The following is a 22,121-nucleotide window of genomic DNA, read 5'->3' on the forward strand; positions in this document are numbered from 1 at the left end:
TGGTTAAATTTCCATATGATACATCGGTAAACTGATTTTTGTAACCTTGTTGGACATATCTAACACATAAAAATCTAGCTCGAAGAATTTTCTTCTGATGAAAGCAAAACTTTGCACTGAATTTATTAATCTCCTATGATGCTTTGCAAATGGATGATTTATTGTGGATATGGCCTAGTGAAGGTTTTTGCAAAATTTTGTTTTTCAGAAGTAAAGGACTATGAACCACCATTTGGCTCCAAGGTACGGGAGCATCCGTGTGTTGAAAGCATGAAGGATAACGTCCTAAGAGACAGAGGTAGACCAGAAATTTATAACAGCTGGTCAAATCATCCGGTAAGACTTTGTCTGATTTTGTTAATTGCTGAATGCACGGTTAAATATGGGGTGTGTGTGTGTGTATGTGTATATATATATATATATATATATATATATATATATTATAGCAGATCCACACAAGGTCTTTATAAATATACCTCTTTAGTCATACATAAATGGGCTGGCCTTCTGGGTGCATCACTTGTCACTAATGAAGGAGGTACTACTGTCTCTGAGGACCTATGCCCTCCTTACTTTCTACACTTATTACTATTGTACACTCTTGTCCAACCCTATGAAAAATAGTTTATTTATCAGGCAGTGTTATTTAGATACCTTTCTGTTTGGACACTGTAAAGTAGTATTATTGGGGAACTTTATGGCATAGCATGAGAGAAGCATCCATAAATGGCATTGTACAGCCTAAGGCCAGCCCTGTATCTCATGAGCAATAAGCCCTGAATTTAATAAGCGTTAAGACTAGTTCTCTTATAAAGCACTTTACTATTTATTAATTGGTTCTTTGGCTGTGCCACACATAATGTGTTTAGATAGACCAAGGAAGCTGCACTAGCAATGCCATAATTCTACATAGAAGGTCGGCCAAAAATTATTGGAAAACCTGGCCTCTTGGCTATATCATAAATGTTATAAAAATTGGACATCCAACCATGCTCTTATATTTCTCCTATATTAAAGGGGTTAACTGAGCTTATGAAAAATCTTTGCTTGGAAGTAGTACATTTTTATTATGTTGTCTGGCTCTGTATAACACAGTTTTTATTTTGTTAGGGCTTGCTGTGGGTGAGGTTACTAATGTAAAGGACTATAGTTCCCATGATTCCCCTCTTATTGCTTATACAGTATTTACAGTAGTTTGTATTTCCCTCTGTTATAAGTTGTAAGCTAGTTCTGTAATTACTCATGGTCTTCGCACACACCACAGATCTGATGCTATACTGCAGAATCTGCTGCCCAGCATGAGAAGCTTTATTCTTCCAATATCAATGAGGGGGCAGACCAGGGAGCAGTTGAGATAAAAGGCTTGTGATGTGTGATGTCCTGTTCTACTTGAAGGGGGAGAGGGGAGATAAACCATCATTTGACAGGATGTGAGATTGGCTCTTACAGAGGCATGTAAGCTTCAGACAGTACATTAGTGACTAATTACATTAAACCATATTGCACATAAAACACAGTAGTCAATGATACTTTTCCTTAAAGAACAAATGTAGTAAAACAGAGTTTCTTAAGTGACAGTTATAGAAGAGATGAGCAAAGTTTCGAAAAATTTGATTTGGCAACTTAGCTGAAGTTGGCCAAAATAATTTTATTTGTTCTGAATTAATTTTGACACAAATCGCTACAAATCAGTTATACTCAGACCACTCTGCTTTAGGGTATGGCCACATGGAGTGGCCGTGATGCAGGTGGGTTGTGGCCATGTTGCGATAAAAAAAACACGTGGCAATTAGATGTTAGATGGCAACTGCCTTTCATTTAATAATATAGACTGGCTATCCCCCTGTGATGTAATTGCTTATAAAAAACCTTATCCCGTGCAGTCTCTGCCATTTCACTGTGAGTTGAGCATGGGGAGAGACATGGCAAGCACTCATACACTAGGGACAGTGTTGCATGAAAAAGGTTTTAGAAAGAATATTGGATAGGGAGAGTGCAGGGAGATCATAGGGAGACTGCAGGTTGAGTGTAATCGCCACATGCATCTTGTTCAACTGCTGCAACATTCATAGTTAATCTGTTATTTTACAGATAGACTTACTATGCATCAGTATTAATGGTTGGTCTAATATATATATATATATATATATATATATATATATTGTGTGCATCTTGTGTTGAACTGCTGTGACATTTATTGTTAATCCTTTATTTAACAGATAGTTACTGTGCCTGACAATTAAAGGGAGGTCTAATATATTGCAGTGTGCATCATCTGCTGGGACGTTAATAGTTAATTAATTACTGTATTGATACAGTTGCTGTACACTGTGGCCAACAGACAGTTGTCTGGGCCCTCCAAAGCAATGGGCAGTGGCAAAAATGTTGCTCTAGCTGCCACAAATGGCAGAAGAAGAAAGGAGGGGGAGGGGGTGGTAGCAGCCGCAGCAAAAGGCCAGAGCTGCCATTGTTATCTAGCGGTCCGGTTGTGACCAAGTATCCAGCTGTACTGAAATGGTTGACTTGCTCTTCAACATCCTCTCAATTAACAACAGATACACAAAGCCAGGAATCAGTGGGTTTCTCTGACACCACGCTAAGTTGGCATGGCCCAGGAACTGCATCTGTGCCCTCACCTGTCTTGAACCTGCCTCTTACTTTTGCTGTGCCTTCTTGTAGCCAAGTATGGTATGCCGCTGGCTCTGCTGAGTTTTTCAGCCAGAATGAGCATTGTGAGGACAGTCAACAGTTACAGGCTAGCACAGACTTGGAGGAAAGGTCCACTGCAGAGTCCTCTAGGTGTGCAGCTATCATTGATGAAAGTTGGGTGAGAGCACATGATTCGAGAGGTCAGGGAAGTGCACATAAGACAGGTGAGGGTGATGCAAATAAAGAGCAAACATATGTAGATGATGTAGTTGATCGCACGTAGAATCTTTATGAAAAGGGCAGCACAATGGCTCAGTGGTTAGAACTGGTGCCTTTCAGTGCTGAGGTCCTAGGTTTGAATCCAACATCTGCATTGAGTTTAAATGTTTTCCCCGTGTTTGCGTAGGTTTCCTCCGGTTCCTCTGCGTACCTGTGAGGAACACACTAGCAATGCGCAGGTTCATAAAAGCAGCAACAGGCAGGCACCACGTAGTGGTGGAGGCAAAATGCCATATTAGGCAGAAATTTTTACAAAGTCATTGGGGAACATTAGCGGGGCAGTATGCAGGATGTGTGGGAAGAAGATGAGGCACAGCCAGCATTATAATATTAGAGCATCAACACATGGACATCACCATAAAGTGGCGTGTGAAAACCGTGACACTCATTTACCTTACAGCCTGATGCAGGAACCTCTGCATCTCCCAGTGGCCCGCACGCCCTCTCTGATTGGCGAGGGGTCAGAAAACGTGGCACTTACATCTCACGGCCACCTGAGACCTGAAGAGGCTGAGTTGGGTGAGGAGGAGGACGAGAACACCCAGGAATTTTATACACAACTATGGAAAAGCAGGAGGAGAATGAGGAGCTCAAAGATAATGATTAATATGATGCAGATGACCGTGACAGTATGCAATGAAGATAGAGGCAGGAAGGCCCTCCGAGTTGCTTGTGTATGTTTGTGTAGTGACAGACACATTGTCAGTATTCGGCAGAGGGATGCCTACTGGCTATCTTTCTTGATAGACCCTCTGTATCGATCAAAAATGGGGGTAATTTTTAGGCCTGCTGAGAGTTATGCAAAAATGGACTACTATACAGTAGAGACATGCTGTGCAGTCAGTTGGTCACTGCCTATGTGCGTAGTTGTCTGTCCTTATGAGGGTCTGACTCCTATGGGCTCACGCTCCACTGCCATGACCAGTTTGGGGGTGGTGGACTGTGATCTGCCACTCTCTTGTGATGTATGCCACTACTGTTGCCCTCCCTTCCCACTCTGTCATGAGGCCACTACTGTTACTTCCTGCCACTGCCTTTCCTCCCCACTCTGTCACGGGGCCACTATTGTCCCTGTTACTGCCACTGCTGTTGGCCAGCATCACCACTCTGTTAGCCGTCAGAAGAACACAAAAATAAAAAAAATGGATGCTCTATTTTCAGCATCCGTAAGGCCTCTTACACACGGTCAGTATTTTGCATCAGTATGTGATCAGTATTTGTAAGCCAAAAGCAGGAGTGGGTCCAAAACACAGAAGAGATGCAAATATTTCTATTACATTTTATCTCTGTTTTGGACCCTCAACTGGTTTTGGCTAACAAATACTGATGCAAAATACTGACTGTGTGAAAGAGGCCATTAATGTACTGCTTGCATGATTTTTTTACTTATTAAAAAACTGATTTCAGACGTAAAGGCCAAAACAGATGTAAAGTGAGCATTAAGCCTTTTTCACATGGTCAGTATTTTGCATCAGTATGTCATCAGTATTTGTAAGCCAAAAGCAGTAGTTGGTCCAAAACACGGAAGAGATGCAAATATTTCTATTACATTTTATCTCTGTTTTGGACCCAATCCTGGTTTTGGCTTACAATTACTAATCAGATACTGATGCAGAATACTGACCAAATACTGACCGTCTGAACAAGGCTCTATGGATTTTTAAAATACAGGATTTGTTTGTTTTGTTTTTTTTGTTTTCTGTTCTTCTGATGCATCAGAAGAATGGAAAAATTAAGTGATGTGAACACAGCCTTACTGCCATTGTTGCTGCCCTCTTCCCCACTCTGTCATGGGTCCTCTATTGTCCCTATTACTGCTGCTGCTGTTGCCCCCCATCCCCACTCTGTTATGTGGCCACGATTGTTACTGCCACTGCTGCTGCCACCCTCCACACTCTGTCATGGGGCCACTACTGACACTGTTACTGCCACTACCACCGTCTCCACTCTGTCATGGGGCCACAATTGTCACTGTTACTGCCACTGCTTTTGCTTCCACCTTCCTCACTCTGTCATGGGGTTGCTACTTGAATGTTGGGGCACTGCACGGTTAAGTCCACTGCGATAAATTAGACTTTATGCTAATTTTGACCTATAACACTAACACACAATAAATCTACAGCTAGCAGAAGGGATAAAAAACATGTATTTGGAGTGCCACAACATGTATTAAAATATATTTTTTTTTTCTCCACTACTTTATTGACACTGCCTCCATTTCTTTATTTTGTTCCACTAAGGAGACATTTGGACACAGCTCCTGCAGGAGCATGCACAGTTTTTTTTTTTTTGCTTTACTGAAAGGTGCTGTATGCTTTTCCTTTTGTTTAACAGAAGTGATCAGCCATGAATCTTGGTGCACCGCACAGTGATGTAGACGGTAATAAATTTCATCTGTAATACTGACGGCACAGTACGTACAGAACAGATTAACTATGAATGTAGGTGCACTAGAACATAATGTACACAACAATGCGCTCTCCCTGCAGTTTAACTTCCAAGTCTTCACACTGAGATTGGGCCATCAAGTGGGATGAATGTGATTAGGCAGAGTGGCCTGCGTATACTTGGTTTATTGTGATTCATAATGAATGTATTTGGAATTAATAGACTTTCTTGTCAAGGTTCGGCGACTCATCCAAATCAATTTTTCTCAAAACCTCTCTAATGAAGACCGCACTGTATAGTTACATAGTTAATAGTGATGAGCGGCAGGGGCAATATTCAAATTTGCAATATTTCACAAATATTTGGGCAAATACCCGTCATATATTTCGAGATTATTTTCTTGATTGCGAAAATCGGCAATGTAATATTCGCCTATTGCGCGTGCAATACAGGCGTGGGTCACTGTTGCTACATTTTTAAAGCTGCTAGAAGTTTCCTGAGACTGGATAAAATGGTTGGCACGGCAGAACATTGCAATAGCTTTATATGCAGATAGAGTGCTCCAATATATTCGTAATTGCGCAAATCGGCAATTAATGATGCACAAATTTTGGCACAATACGTGCAACTTCACAGGTCTGACTACATATTAGTGATTGGTACATTAAGTATTGTTGTAAACTTGTGACATCACCGCACTATGGGCCAGATTTATCATGACTCTGACAGCTCATTCCACTTTCACATATGGCTGAAGTCAGTTTTAGCCAAGTCAGATTTATGATCGTCCCTTTAAGACAGTAATAAATGTGGTTTGACGGTAGCAGTTTATCCGTCAGTAAGCAGCTTTACAAAAGTCACACGTCTTTACGAAAAAAGTTGCATGTTCTATTAAAAAGTCGCATAAGATAAGCATGGTCCTCACTGGAGTGAAATTGCCATTTTTTTGCGACTTTTTAAATAGTCGCAATAGTAAATCTTTCTAGAGATTCATTTACATAAGAAAACATGCACACTTTCAGAAAACTGGCGAGCATAGTGCAGAGCCAATAAAAATCACTAATTTTTGCGCAGTTTAAGCGATTGCGCAAACATTTGCGACTTTTTCACTCCATTATTCTGACTTGAGCTAATGATAAATCTGGCCTTATGTCTGTAGCATGTATGTATGGACAGCAGACTATATAACGATCTAACCTACACAGACTATCTCCCACTAACTATCTGTAATATATATATATATATATATATATATATATAAAAGCTAACTAACTATCTAATGTAATGACACAGTAAAGCACAGAGCACAGCAATGTCACTGCTCTCTCTCTCAGAACTGCAAAAAAACTGCTGAAAATGGCTGCTGGGGAGGTTCTTATATAGAAAGGGGTAGGCAACTTTCCTATTGGTTGCTAGGGATGTTGCTAAGCTCAGACAAAGACATTGCAGCCTTCTCATTGGCCCACAAGCAAGTAGGGAGATTACTAATGAAAAAAAAAATCTGGAATATTTGTGAATACGAATATATAGCACTAACTGCAAAGAAAAAGGGGGTCAGTCAGCACATCCTAAAGCGCAGGGGCACGTTGCTATGGCTGAAAACAAGACTATTAAACAAAACATGCAATGCAACAGCTCACTGCAAACCAAATAAAGTACAAAATTGCATCATAATTACAAATGCTATACTAACAAGTTAGAGATGCTTAGCAAATTATTTTGTACAAAATTATTTGAGCCCGGCTGCCACACGTCAAGGCGATCTCTAGTTAGACGGGTTCCTAACACTAAATTTTACCTGTTGTGTGCCATGACGGCTACCATATAATTTAGGAAGGCAGATCCAGCATGCATGTGGGACCTGCACTTCCTGAATTATATGGTAGCCGTCATGGCACACAACAGGTAAAATTTAGTGTTAGGAACCCGTCTAACTAGAGATCGTGTTGATGTGTGGCAGCTGGGCTCAAATAATTTTGTACAAAATTATTTGCTAAGCATCTCTAACTTATTAGTGTAGCATGTGTAATTATGATGCAATTTTGTACTTTATTTGGTTTGCAGTGAGCTGTTGCATTGCATGTTTTGTTTAACAGAATATATAGCACTATATTCTAAATTCTAAATCTTCGCAAATTCTCAAAGTGGCGATATTCGCGATTAAAATTTGCTATTAGAATATTCGCGCCCAACACTAATAGTTAATATGGTTAAAAAAAAGTCATAAGTCCATCAAGTTCAACCAAGGGATAGGTGGGGACGCGAATCTCAGAAGGAAATGAGACTCAGATTTCTACACATTTTTATAAGCATTTATATTGTTTACTTTTAATAATTCACCTAAACTCTTTTTAAAACTGTCCACTGTTCCTGCTGTGACTACATCCTGAGGAAGTCTTTTCCACAGATTCACAGTTCTTAAAATAAAGAAGTTTTGACGCTTCTGGAGACTGAACTTTTTCTTCTCCAGTCGGAGGCAGTGCCCCCTTGTTGTCACGGCTGTGTCTCGGTCTTTGTGTAATTTGCCGTGACACGTCAGCTGTGCATGCAGTTGCCTGGGGCAACGTGCTGTTTCTGCATGTGTGTGCACTGCTCCTGTTTCCTGGCCTCTCCCCAGTCTGGTGGTTATGGGGTTAAGGTGTGGATATGTGTGTGGTCTCATGGCTCTATGCAGGATGAGAATGAGAATGAGGTCAGTTGCATTCCAGCCTTGGTTGGTGCTGGAACTTTCCTGGATATTCCATCTGTCCAGTGTGAGGGCCACCTAGTTTGACATCAATGTCTTCCCTATGTTTCTATGTATTCTACCCTACCTTCCCTAGTATATGTTTGGTGTGGGTTATGTTCAGGGTCTGTTGTATGTCTAGTTGTTGCTCCATGTCTGGACTGTTGTTGGTGTGTATTGTCCTACATGGATTCTAGATGTTCCCCTGTATGTCTGTGCCTTCGTTGAGAGGGCTCCTGGGTTCCCTGGAGGGTGAGCAGCTCTGCATGGTGCTGTTATGTATCCAGTTTGCATGGGGCTGCAGGAAGTTACTAGTGTGCTGCTGTGGCAGGTAAGTGCTAGTTGTTCTGGGCTCTTACCTGCCAATTCAGTGGATGTTCTGTGTCTTTCCCTTTCCTCGCAACTCGGCTGGTGGAGACTCCTGTTCATCTGTGTCTTGGAAGAACAGGTCGTCACATCCCTGTCTTTATTCTAGGGATCGTTAGAGTTAGTAGGGCCCTAGGTTCCTGTGCATGAGCCCTCTTACCATCTGGGTCCGCTCATACGACTAGGTGTCAAGGTGAGGATTTGGGTGGCATTAGGAGGTGACTTGCTCCCTGTCCTCGATGTCTAGGCCTAGTTGTCTTCCCCATTTCCTCTCATAAGTGTTTTCCCCCACTCCCCACCGTGACACTTGTCTTTTGAGGGCATTTGACATGAAACAGTTTTTCACCGTATTTTTTAAATGGCCCATTTATATATTTGTATAAGTTAATCATGTCCCCCCCCCCTTAGAAGTCTCTCCTCAAAAACAAATACATTTATTTATTTTACTCTTTCTTCATTACTAAGACCCTCCATGCCCCTTATCAGTTTAAGTCGCTATCCTCTGTACTTTTTCCGGCTGCAGAGCATCCTTTCTGTAGACTGGTGCCCAGAACCGAAATGAGGCCACACCAACGCTTTGTAAAATGGTAATATTACATCCCTGCCCCTCGAATTTAATGCAGGACAATATCCCGGTAGCCTTTAGAAGCAGCTCATTGACATTGTATGTTGTTATTTAATCTACAAGGACACCCAAATCCTTCTCTATAAGTGACTCTCTCGGTGTTATATCCCCTAGGACATATGAAGCACAGAGATTATTACTACCAAGATGCAGAACATCACATTTATCCACATTGAACCTCATTTGCCAAGTTGATGCCCAATCACTCAGAGTGTCCAAGTCAGCTTGTAGTTTATGGACATCTTCCATAGACGGCACAGTACTACATTAGCATAGTGTCACCTGCAAAAATAGAAATGGTGCTATTAATCCCATCCTAAATATCATTAATAAATTAATTAATTAATAGAGGACCCAGCCCTGAACCTTGGGGTGCACTACTTATAGGAATCTTTGACCACAACTCTCTGGACACGGTCCTTCAACCAGTTTTCAATCCAATTACAAACTATACTTTCCAAGTCTATAGACCAGGGGCGCACAATCTGCGGCCCTGGGGCCAGATGTGGCCCTGGATACCATTCTGTGCTGCCCCCAAATATCTGGTAAAAGACATGTAGGTCTATGTCTTATGGCTTCTTACATGTATCTTTCATGTATTTTCCTATTAGATGGGAGTCCTAGAACTGTAACTAGATATTTATAGAATATACTGCTGTATGTTCAAAGTGCCAAAAATACAGTATTTCAGTTGGTAATGCCCCTTTAGGTTTTATTTTTGGCCCTTGGGATTGGTTCAGGCTCTTCATTTGTAATGGACGTTCTACACCTTTAATGCACCTTTTAACAGGGGCTGTTGCTAGTATGAGGTTTGATTGGTAGCCAAATATGCAAATTATTGCTGTTCTGGCCTGAAATCTCCTGCAGGTTATTTGACAGTAAACACTGAATATTATACAGCTCTAGCATATCCACTTCTCCAACATCAGCGCTCTTGGGAGCCCCTTTTCTGCCATCTGCTTTTTCTCCCTTTTCCACATCATCTAATGCTGATGAGAATGTCATCAGAAACATCCAGCTCCTCCTCTCTTTGCATCTTGCTGAATTTTCTAGGACATGGAGACCAAGAAGTATGATTAGGAAGAGGTAAAGCCAACAAAAGATGAGGATGGTCACAATTAAGAACTGGCCCCCCTAAGGGGTGCAGACTGGATGGTATTGGTTGGCACGCTGGCACAGGAATAATGAAGGATTCCATCTTATTGGTATTGAATTACATATCTTAGTTTACGGCTGATGTAGGAATAAGTAAATGTAGGAATAAATAAATAAAACTGACACAATATTCTTTTATTAATTATTTTCAACAACACTGTCCCTAGCGCATGAGCGCTTGCTATGTTGATCCCTATGCTCAGCTCACAGGTCAATGTTGAAGACCGCCTGGAACATCACAGGGGATAGCTATCTGCAGATTGGCTGACTGCATGGCATTATAGGTGATCTTGCATTCCTAGACTTGTCTCCTTTAGAAAATATAATGGTTGTACCTGTGCTATCACAATTTGATTGCCCTTTCTCTGTGAACAACCGTACACAGAGCCGCTGCTGAATACCTAGGGGATAGCAGCTGCCTCGGTCCACAAAATATATATATATTAAACGTAAAAGTACGGTACCAGCGCTGGAACAAGGAAAGTGGGGCACAATCAAGTGGTTAATACCTGTTCTGATGGATATAAGTTCAACGATGCTTGTAGGACAGGTAGCAGTACTTCTTGCTCTACTTCAAAAAAGGCGTGCGCCGCTCCGGCCGGCAGCTGGCGCGCGCACGAAGGAGCGTGTTGGTGAAAGGATCCGGAGCGTAGCGTGTCTTCTTTACACTTAGTTTCGCTTTGTAACATGTGCAGCCACCATTTTAGGAAAACCTCATTCATTACCCCTGGAGCACAGGGAAATTCGGATTCGTTTTGAATCAAAGTTTTCCAAAACTTCGGACAGAATTCAGCTTTGAATGCTTCGCTCAATACTAGTGACAGTATATGATGTCATGTGTTTCCTACAGTTATTTAGTGATTGTTGTACTGTGATAAAATTCCAAGATTGAATGACATCTTAATCTTTGCTACTCTGAACAATGATATGCTTTTAAAATAATAACAAGTGAAAGTATTTATATAAGCACTGACCAGGGCTATATATTAACTGATTTATCTTTTCCCAGGGTATTCATCTAGTATGTGAAACCATCACAGAATGTTGGGACCATGACCCGGAGGCCAGACTCACAGCCCAATGCGTGGCTGAGAGATTTTATGAGTTAGAGCATCTTGACAGAATCTCTGAGAGAAGCTGCTCGGAAGAAAAAATACCAGAGGACTGCACGGAAAACACAAACAAATGAAACGTACATTAGAGACGTCATCTTTTTTGGAAACGTATCACTGCAGTGAGTGCAGCCAAGGAAATCTTTGGAAACTATGCAATAAGTCATTGAGTCCAGGATAAATTGTTTATAACTGGAGCAATATCTAACACGCTTTCCAGTTTGAAAGCTGACATTGCCATAGAGTGATCATTTTAGGATCTCTCTGGACATTTTTCTCTAAAAATAGCCATACTTAATGTGCACTTTATTCATATTTGTATAAAACTACACATTGGCTTTAATGTGTGGACACATTGTCTAAGATAAACCAAAGGTATATTACTAGGAAAATATATAATGCATAGGACAATTGATTATAAGAAAAAAACTTGATAGAGCTATTCACAAAGTTAATACATAAGCTGTGATTGGTTGTCTTTGTATGTTTGTGTACAAAACTGAATTTTTATCTTTAGAAAATTATATTTTTGAGTCGCTACCCTCTAACCCTTTCTTTAATTTTCCTTCTGTGTGAATGAGGTTGTTTGGCTATGTTCTCATCAAATTTTTTACATTCTTTTAAAATGTTCTTTTTCGTTGTTTAAAAAAAAGTACAATATTTACAGAAAGCAAACATGGTTTTTGTATGCATTTTCAAAAGGATCCTTTTTTTCTTGTTTAGAGATGTTAATGTAATTTGATATTACTACAGACCAAAATTCTGAACCAAAAAAAAAATAATAGCCCACCCTTCAGACATGAGACAGTCTCAAGGTCTCCTGTGGAAAAAAACTGATCCATATGAAAACGTTTCAAGGGTAAATGAACAAAATCTGGATTACGTGCAGATTTTCTGCACGGATTTGGGTTTAGAAAATCCGCACAGTAGGTCATGTACATTGTATTCTATGAGAATTTGAAATTCTCATGCACACAATGCAGATTTTAAATCCGCAGCATGTCAATTTATTGTATTTTTCCTGACTGGATTTTCTCCATTCACTTCAATAGGGAGAGGAAAATCCGCATCAAATCCGCACATAAATCTGCCCCAATTGATGCGGATTGACTGCATGGATTTCTTGCGAACATCTGCGGATTTCAGTGCAGATTGTCCACACATAAATCCTGAACGTGTACATTTACCCTTAGGCCTCATGCACACAAATGTATTTTCATTCCGTGTCCATTCCGTGCCAGATCAGCTATTCTTTGTGCATTTCAAAGCAAAATATGCATAAAATGGTTATTATTTCTTGGGGGCTGATTTTTTTTTCCCCAGGTAAAAGTCAATAACATAATTTTCTAATCCAAAAAATGTATTCTCTAACCTGTTAAAATGGCACATGATATAAACTGTAGTGAAGGTAATATTTTTACCAGAGACTGTATTTGTGGGTTAGAACTAGGCTTGAGTGAATTGATCTTCAGATCATAGATCCGAAGTTGATTCATGCAAATATCTCAATTTTAATGCTGTTTCCGTAAAGCATTAAAATGTATTGGACCCATGAAGTTGTGTGAGACTTAGGTGAATTATTACTGTATTAATATGTGCCTTTAAAAACAATTTAAAATAGCAATCTGAAGTGGGCTTTAGCACTGAGGTACCAGCCAATACCAAATGCCACTTCAGGTTTCTATTTTAAATGGTTTTTAATGACGCAGATAGTAATTCACCAAAGTCTTGGTTGAGACAAACTTTGGATCCACAGAGGCAATACATTTTAATGCTGTACTGAAACTGCATTAAAATTGAAGTATTTGAACTAATCGACTTCTATGATCCAAAGGTCGATTTGCTCAAGCCTAGTTATGACCTTCCTTCTAACTCTCAGCTGTGTCATTTGACCTGCACTCTGCCTCTCCAAATAACACACCATCTTATGTGTTGACAAGAAGCCAGTTTCTCTATGTATTCCTCAATGTCAGTCTCAAAGGAATGAATAGAGAAGTAACTGACTTCCTGTCCTATGTCAGTTGGAAATCAGAGAGTTGGTCACATGACACAGCTGAGGATCAGAAGGGAGGCTATAAAGATGTAAAATACATGAGAGGTGAAAAAAGTTCTGGGTTTGTGATATAAATGACCTACCCTCATATCATAAGTATTCTATTAGTGAGGGCCTGATACCCTGTATCTCCACCAATAAGCTGTCACCTGCAGTCTCTGGTGCAAAAAATAAGTTCTCATATGGTCATGTGAACTTAAAAAAAATAATAATGAAAATGAAAAAATGGTCTTGAAGAGGTTAATTGACCTATCATGAACATGTCATCAATATAAGGAACCTGGAAAACCTGTTTAATTACACTTTCTTGTAGTTCGTAATAATTGTTGAACATTTCTTTAGTGTGGGATTTTGTTCCCTACTTTTATTTGAAAGTACTTCCTCACTGATACATACTTTGAGAATGGATGTCCATGTGTCATTGCAAAAAGCCATATGTCTTTGTATAAGGCGCCTATTTCAGATACTCATATTCAGGCGGCCAAAACCTACAGTTTGTGCCCAGTCATCTGATCATCTCTCATAGATTATAATGGAAAGTACTATCTTTTGCACAACTCTTTCCCATCTGCAAATGGAGGACATGGGACCACTATTTTTTGTGGGTTAAATGGTATATCCTATTGATATGCTTTTAATACATAAAAAAGCCATGGAGTGTTCCTGGTGCCCCCGAGAGGCATAAAGATCTACCATATTTTTATATCTTACTCTGCACGATGCAGAAAAAAGGAACATTTTATTGTGTGGTGTAGGGCAGTATCCTGGTAGATAAACAACATAAAATTTAATTTAATTTTAGATTTACATAATTTATCCATATTTTGGAACCTTCTTGCTTCTGTGTATTTTAGAACAACTGCAAACAGATTACCTGCTATGGGAGTGGCTGTAACTATGTACATTCAAAGTATGTATTGCCTGATACAGTATTTTAGTAATCTAGCTGTAGATTCCACAATTGAAGAAAAAACTTTTCACATGAGCTGAACATAGTGTTACTTAGAGCTGAACATAGTGTTACTTAAAGAGGAAATGCTGCCATAATGATCTTCTGATATATTGTAGATACAATTGAGAATATCCCACTGGTGAAGTATGCAATCTTCATCCTGCATGATTTTTGCAATGAAATGCCTCTAGGAGTACTAAAACCCTTTGACTCTTTTCTGTTACTGGAAATCTGAAACATTATTTTCCAAATTAGTTTACACTTTGCGGAGAGGGGATCATTTTTTTTTCCCTCAAAATAAATCTTGGCTGTTTATGATCTACTAAGTCAGATCATTTTTTTCCCACTCCCCTTCTGGATAAAGAAACTAGGGATGAGCGAATCTACTTCGGATGAAACATCCGAAGTCAATTCGCATAAAACTTTGTTCTAATACTGTATGGAGCAGGAGCTCCGTACAGTATTAATGTATTGGCGTTGATGAGCCGAAGTTATTGCGACCGCACAATAACTTCTTAAATTAATTTGTACTGTAAAAAAACATTTCCCAAACTTGAGTTCGGTTCCAAGTGATACCTTGGAACTGAACCCGAGTTCGGAAAAATGTTTTTTACAGTACAAGTACATTTCTGAAGTTATTGTGCGAAGTCTCAAGAGACTTCGCGAGGCAATAACTTTGGCTTATCGGAGCCAATACAATCTAATACTGTACGGAGCTCCTGCTCCATACAGTATTAGCACAAAGTTTTATGCCAATCGACTTCAAATGTTTCATCCGAAGTCGATTCGCTCATCCCTAAAATAAACCCTTCTCTATCCAGATATATAATTTCATAGAGATTTACATTTTGTTCTCTTAGTTCATAAGGCTTCCAATTAAAGCAAGAACATTTATTTTGACATCAGTTTTCCCACTTTTTGTAGCAAAACTAGCCTGGTTCTCAATTTTGTTTATCCAGGAAAGAGTAACAGTGTCACAACCTTTACAGAGCAAATATTTTGTCAAATGGGGTAAGAGATACGAACACTTAAAATGCAAATGAAGTATATGATTGCAAAAAAGGTATTGAAATTTGTGCCACCCTATATGAGGGCAGCATGGATGTAGTGGCCAGTAGTAACCTTTACCAGAAAAGTGTTAAAAAGTGCTGTTTGAGTGCAAATATTATAACTCAAACCCCAGTGAATGTCCCACTATTAACAAGCCAGGGTGTTAGATAAGTGACAAATGGGCATCTCAATACTCTATGATTGACAGACAAGGATGAGGAAACATCTGCTAGTCATAGTGTTCTAAAATGGTGAAGGTAAAGAGTAGCCTATCTATATTAGTGCCATTAAGAAATAATTAAGCAATTTTCTATATACAGTTGCAAGAAAAAGTATGTGAACCCTTTTGAATGATATGCATTTCTGCACAAATTGGTCATAAAATGTGATCTGATCTTCATCTAAGTCACAACAATAGGCAATCACAGTCTGCTTAAACTAATAACACACAAATAATAACATGTTACCATGTTTTTATTGAACACACCATGTAAACATTCACAGTGCAAGTGGAAAAAGTATGTAAACCCCTAGATTAATGACATCTCCAAGAGCTAATTGGAGCAAGGTGTCAGCCAATTGGAGTCCAATTAATGAGATGAGATTGGAGGTGTTGGTTACAGCTGCCCTGCCCTATACAGCTGTCCTGCCCTACAGCTGCCCTCTTTTCACAAGAATCATTGCCTGATGTAAATGATGCCTCGCACAAAAGAGCTCTCAGAAGACCTACGATTAAAAATTGTTGACTTGCATAAAGCTGAAAAGGGTTATAAAAGTATCTCCAAAAGCCTTGCTGTTCATCAGTCCAGGGTAAGACAAATTGTCTATAAATGGAGAAAGTTCAGCACAGCTGCTACTCTCCCTAGGATGACTGCAAGAGCACAGCGCAGACTGCTCAATGAGGTGAAGAAGAATCCTAGAGTGTCAGCTAAAGACTTACAAAAGTCTCTGGCATATGCTAACATCCCTGTTAGCAAATCTACGATATGTAAAACACTAAACAAAAATGGATTTCATGGGAGGATACCACAGAGGAAGCCACTGCTGTCCAAAAAAAAAACCATTGCTGCACGTTTACAGATTGCACAAGAGCACCTGGATGTTTGGAAGAATCACACAACACTATGTGTGGAGAAAAAGAGGCACAGCACACCAACATCAAAAACTCATCCCAACTGTGAAGTATGGTGGTGGGGGCATCATGGTTTTGGGCTGCTTTGCTGCGTCAGGGCCTGGACGGATTGCTATCATTGAAGGGAAAATGAATGCCCAAGTTTATCAATACATTTTGCAGGAGAACTTAAGGCCATCTGTCCACCAGCTGAAGCTCAACAGAAGATGGGTGTTGCAACAGGACAATAACCCAAAGAATAGAAGTAAATCAACAACAGAATGGCTTAAACAGAAGAAAATACGCCTTCTGGAGTGGCCCAGTCATGACCTCAACCCGATTGAGATGCTGTGACATGACCTAAAGAAAGCAATTCACACCAGACACCCCAAGAATATTGCTGAACTGAAAAAGTTCTGTAAAGAGGAATGGTCAGGAATTACTCCTGACCGTTGTGCACATCTGATCTGCAACTACAGGAAATGTTTGATTGAAGTTATTGCTGCCAAAGGAGGTTCAACCAGTTATTAAATCCAAGGGTTCACATACTTTTTCCACCTGCACTGTGAATGTTTACATGGTGTGTTCAATAAAAACATGGTAACATGTAATTCTTTGTGTGTTATTAGTTTAAGTAGACTGTGATTGTCTATTGTTGTGACTTAGATGAAGATCAGATCACATTTTATGACCAATTTGTGCAGAAATGCATATCATTCCAAAGGGTTCACATACTTTTTCTTGCAACTGTATGCATCATGGGGATAGCCACTAAATGAGATTTGTGTAAAACTCTCAATGTTCGCTGAAATTATTACATTTAAAAAATATAAATACATATATTTTTTTAAAAAGTGCATTTAATCCAATGTATACACTATTACTAAAATAAATTAATACTTTTTTATGTCTAAAAATGTGTTTTTATGCAGTAACAGCATTAATGTAATAACTAAAATTATTTTATCTAGTAAGTAGGCACATTTACATCACACAAACTAACAAAATCTAGATCGTGTGTTCTAATGAGACAAAGAGTATTGCTAACATTTGTTTTTGTGTTGATTGGTTCAGTAAGTAATGAAGTCAAGTAAAACAGCTTCAATAGCAAGGGCTTATTACATAAAGGGGAGCTCCATTTTCGCAAAGTTGCAGTATCAAACAATATTTATCAAATATATGGATCTCAATGTGCCTATAAAGCTGGTATAACAAGAATGATACAAGATAAAGAAGCGCTTCCCTTTTTTATTTCTACATAAATTGCTAACTGATCACCAATTTTCCACCTTAACCCAGTTGCATCCATAGCCTTTGAACCTTTTCATTATGGGAACCTGGTCATGTAACCTAAAGTCTGACCATCATCCCAGAGATTGCTGTATTGTGTAAGCCATGTGGCTATGGCTGTGAACTTCATGATTACATAATTGCCAATCAAATTCCCCCTGGCAGCTCTGAGGCCCGTCCCCTCTCCATCTTCCATTCTCTCTGTATATCCCTGTTGAAGATATAATGTTTCCCCTATATAAAGGACCAGAAGGCAGATATATAGTAGGTATGTGTATAATCTGCAGTTATATAAATCCCCTCACTCACACCGCCTGTCTGTACTATCTATGTGTGCTGACTCTCCGGTGTAGTTTTATGGGATGTAGCTTCACACTGGTCTCCTTGCTTTCTGCAAGTAAGAGCTGACAGGAGTGAGTTGACAAGGCAGAGAGGACAGATAAGTTCAAGCTGTATTACATAGGAAACAGAGACCCTGCAGTGTGAGGGGACAGCAGTTCTGTGTCATTGGTCTGTTACTTGCTGTCCTTAAACAGCACTCAGAGTGATGCAGTGTGGTAAGACTCCAGCTCTCTGTCTGCAAAGCCAGGAATAATGGGACATGTAGGATTCAAAAACCTTTACCAAAGACCTGCCACCTAAATACTGCAACTGACTTTATTATATTGCTTATACAGTTAGGTCCATTTATATTTGGACACTTACACAAACGTTGTTTTTATTACCTGTTTACTAAAACATATTCAAGTTATAGTTATATAATGGACATGGACATAAAGTCCAGACTTTTAGCTTTCATTTGAGGGTATCCACATTAAAATTGGATGACGGGTTTAGGAGTTTTAGCTGCTTTACATGTGGCACCCTGGGTTTTTTTTAGGGACCAAAAGTAATTGACTCAAATGTTGTTTCATAGGCAGGTGTGGGCAATTCCTTCATTATTTCATTCTCAATTAGGCACATAAAAGGCCTGAAGTTGATTTGAGGTGTGGTGCTTGCATTTTGAAGATTTTGCTGAGAAGTAAACATGCGGTCAAAGGAGCTCTCCATGCAGGTGAAACAAGCCATCCTTTATCTGCAAAAATAGAAAAAACCCATCCAAGAAATTTCTACACTACTAGGAGTGGCAAAATCTACAGTTTGTACATCATGAGAAAGAAAGAAAACACTGGTGACCTCAACAATGAAAATAGAACTTGAAGCCCACGGAAGACAACAGTGGTGGATGATTGCATAATAATTACCATGGTGAAGAGAAACCCCTTCACAACAGCCAACCAAGTGAACAACACTCCCCAGGATATAGGCGTATCAATATCTTAATCTACCATAAAGAGAAGACTGCATGAAAGTAAATATAGAGGGTTCACTGCACGGTGCAAGACACTCATAAGCCTCAAGACAAAGAAGGCTAGATTGGACATCTTAAAAAACCAGCACACTTCTGGAAGAACATTCTTTGGACAGATGAAACCAAGATCAACCTCTACCAGAATGATAAAAAGAAAAAAGTATGATGAAGGCATGGTACAGGTCATGATCCAAAGCATACCACATCATTTGTAAAACATGGCGGAGGTAGTGTGATGGCTTGGGCATGCATGGCTGCCAGTGGAACTCGGTCCCTTGTGTTTATTGATGATGTGACACAGGACAGAAGCAGCCGGATGAATTCTGGGGTTTTCAGAGACATACTGTGTGCTCAAATCCAGCCAAATGCAGCCAAACTGATTGGTCGGCATTTCATAATACAGTTGGACAATGACCCAAAACATAAAGCCAAAGCAACCCAGGAGTTTATTAAAGCAAAACAGTGGAATATTCTTGAATAGCCAAGTCAGTCACCTGATCTGAACTCAATAGAGCATGCGTTTCACTTGTTAAAGACTAAACTTCAGACAGAAAGGCCCACAAACAAACAGTAACTGAAAACCGCTGCAGTAAAGGCCTGGCAGAGCATTAAAAAGGATGATACACAGCATCTGGTGATGTCCAGAAGTTAAAGACTTCAGGCAGTCATTGTCAACAAATGTTTTTTCAAGTAGTAGAAATGAACATTTTATTTACAATTATTTAATTTGTCCAATTACTTTTGAGCCCCTGAAATGAAGGGATTGAGTTTAAAAAATGCTTTAGTGCAGGGATGGCCAACCTGAGGCTCCCCAGCTGTTGCAAAACTACAACTCCCAGCATGCCTAGACTGACTACAGCTATCAGCCTACAGCAGGGCAAGGTGGGAGTTGTAGTTTTACAACAGCGGCAGAGCCGCACGTTGGCCGTCCCTGCTTTAGTGCCTCACATGTTTATGCATTAATTTTGTTCAACCCACTGAAGTAAAGCTGAAAGTCTGAACTTCAACTGCATCTGAATTGTTTTCTTAAAAATCCATTGTGGTAATGTACAGTACAAAAATTAGAAAAATGTTGTCTCTCTCCAAATATATATGGACCTAACTGAATGTATCAGAGAGTGAAAAAAGATTGCACCACATTAATCCTTTTGCCAAAGATTTGTAAAAAAAAAAAACTAAAAAAGTTTTAATTTATAAACTAGAATTCTCATTTGCAAAGTTGTTGTTTTTTTAATTCTATATGCATTGGAGCGTGAAATTTAGTTTAAAATGAGTACCTACCTAGCCTTTAAATTTAGTTTAAAATGAGTAGCTACCTAGCCTTTAACTTACTGGTAAAATATAGTGGCTAGTTCTAAATTATTTACCTTTTGAAAAATCCTATTTCGTTCATATTCATTTGCAGAACATTGTCATTTTTTAAGTGCTGAAATAACAGTGTCTGTGCACTCCCTACACATTTCAACTACCAGTACAATTATGATGGGTAGAAAAGTAAAAAAAAAAAATTCCATGTAATTCCAAATACTGTTATTCATATAATCATACTTGAGATGACAGGTTCATCTAGAATATACAATATTATGTTATGATAACAGTCATTATCAAAATAATATATTCGTAGCTAGTAGATGGTGTGTGGGGGGGACCAAATGTGGTCATATAAATCGTTCACTTTATTTGTGGCTTTTTAGCATTTATGCCATTGTCAACTTGTAATTTTAAGAAAATGGTGCTCAGGTAATAGAATGAAATATAAGGTCAACTATTTTTGGGAAAAAAATCATATTATGCACAGATAATTCTTTATTACCAAAGAAAATGTATTTTAAATGTTTTACAATGGCATTTTTACATTTTTAGGATGTTCCTTCTAATATATACAGTGTATATATGTGCGTGTATGTATGTGTGTATATATATATATATATATATATATATATATATATATAAAAATATATATATATATATATATATATATATATAAAACAGGAATGTGAGCTATGATATGTATAAATATATCAGAATACTTAAGCACTTGTTCTTGTGTATACATACATGTATATAAAGTTATAAAATTAATAAAAATATCTCATTATTTGGTGCTTAGTTTTTTTTTTCTTAAATCAGTAGTTACTTTATGTTGATTATGTAATTTATGTGATTTAAATTTTTTTGTCTGAGCTCAATGGAAGATTCAAATATCACTTTGTTGATCTCCACCTAAAAACCCAGGAAAATGCTAGAGCACTGTGCTAGAAAGCAGGCAGAGTCTAGTGCCCGCTCACACTAAGAGACTCACACCAATGGTCTGTCTCTACGGAGTAGACCACTGTCTAACCTCAATAACGGTACTGTATGATATTACTTTATGGATAATATTGGGTTAGAGTGGCTCAACTGTCACTAAGACATAGTAGAGGTGCTCTGCTCACTCCTATGGCAACACCTAATGCAAGTGTCAAATGGTAAAAAAGATAAATAGAATGGGGGTACTCAATTATCTGGTATAAGGATGTATATAAATGGTCAAATATGTATTTGTATAAAAAAAAAGCAACTGGATATACAGTAATAGCCGGCTATAAATAGATTAAAAAGGAATAGAAATAAAGAATAAAAAATAAAACAAACCAACCTGAAATATATTAAAATAATAAATATAAATATACATAGAGTACTATTGCTCTTTGTTTGTAACTGTATTTAAATATAGTGCAAATCTAAACAGTACGATATAGTTCATACAGCCTGTCGGCTCTAGTGGTCAAACAGAGAGTATATTCGTGATCACTTTCTGTATCTATTAGGCTGGGTTCACACCTGAGCGTTTTACAGCGCGTTCCTACGCGCTGTAAAACGCTCAACAAGGAGAAACCAATGATTCCCTATGGGAATGGTTCACACTTGGGCGTTTTACAGCGCGTACGATCGCGCTGTAAAACGCCCGACGCTCCAAAAAGTACATGAGCGACTTTTGGGGCGTTTGTGGCCATAGGACACTGTAGTGAATCA

At 38.9% G+C, this 22,121-nt stretch overlaps 1 protein-coding gene across 1 annotated transcript in view; it reads left to right on the forward strand.

Moving 5' to 3' along the window:
- Positions 1-14,070, forward strand: part of TGFBR2 (transforming growth factor beta receptor 2) — a 109,309-nt gene extending 95,239 nt beyond the window's left edge. The window contains exons 9-10 of the mRNA XM_044293889.1: positions 209-336; positions 11,197-14,070. Of these exons, the coding sequence (XP_044149824.1) occupies positions 209-336; positions 11,197-11,376 (308 nt within the window). The 3' untranslated portion in view covers positions 11,377-14,070. The remainder of the gene's footprint in view (positions 1-208; positions 337-11,196) is intronic.
- The last annotated feature ends 8,051 nt before the right edge of the window (positions 14,071-22,121 follow it).

Source organism: Bufo gargarizans, chromosome 5, assembly GCF_014858855.1.
Source record: "Bufo gargarizans isolate SCDJY-AF-19 chromosome 5, ASM1485885v1, whole genome shotgun sequence".
NCBI lineage: Eukaryota > Metazoa > Chordata > Amphibia > Anura > Bufonidae > Bufo > Bufo gargarizans.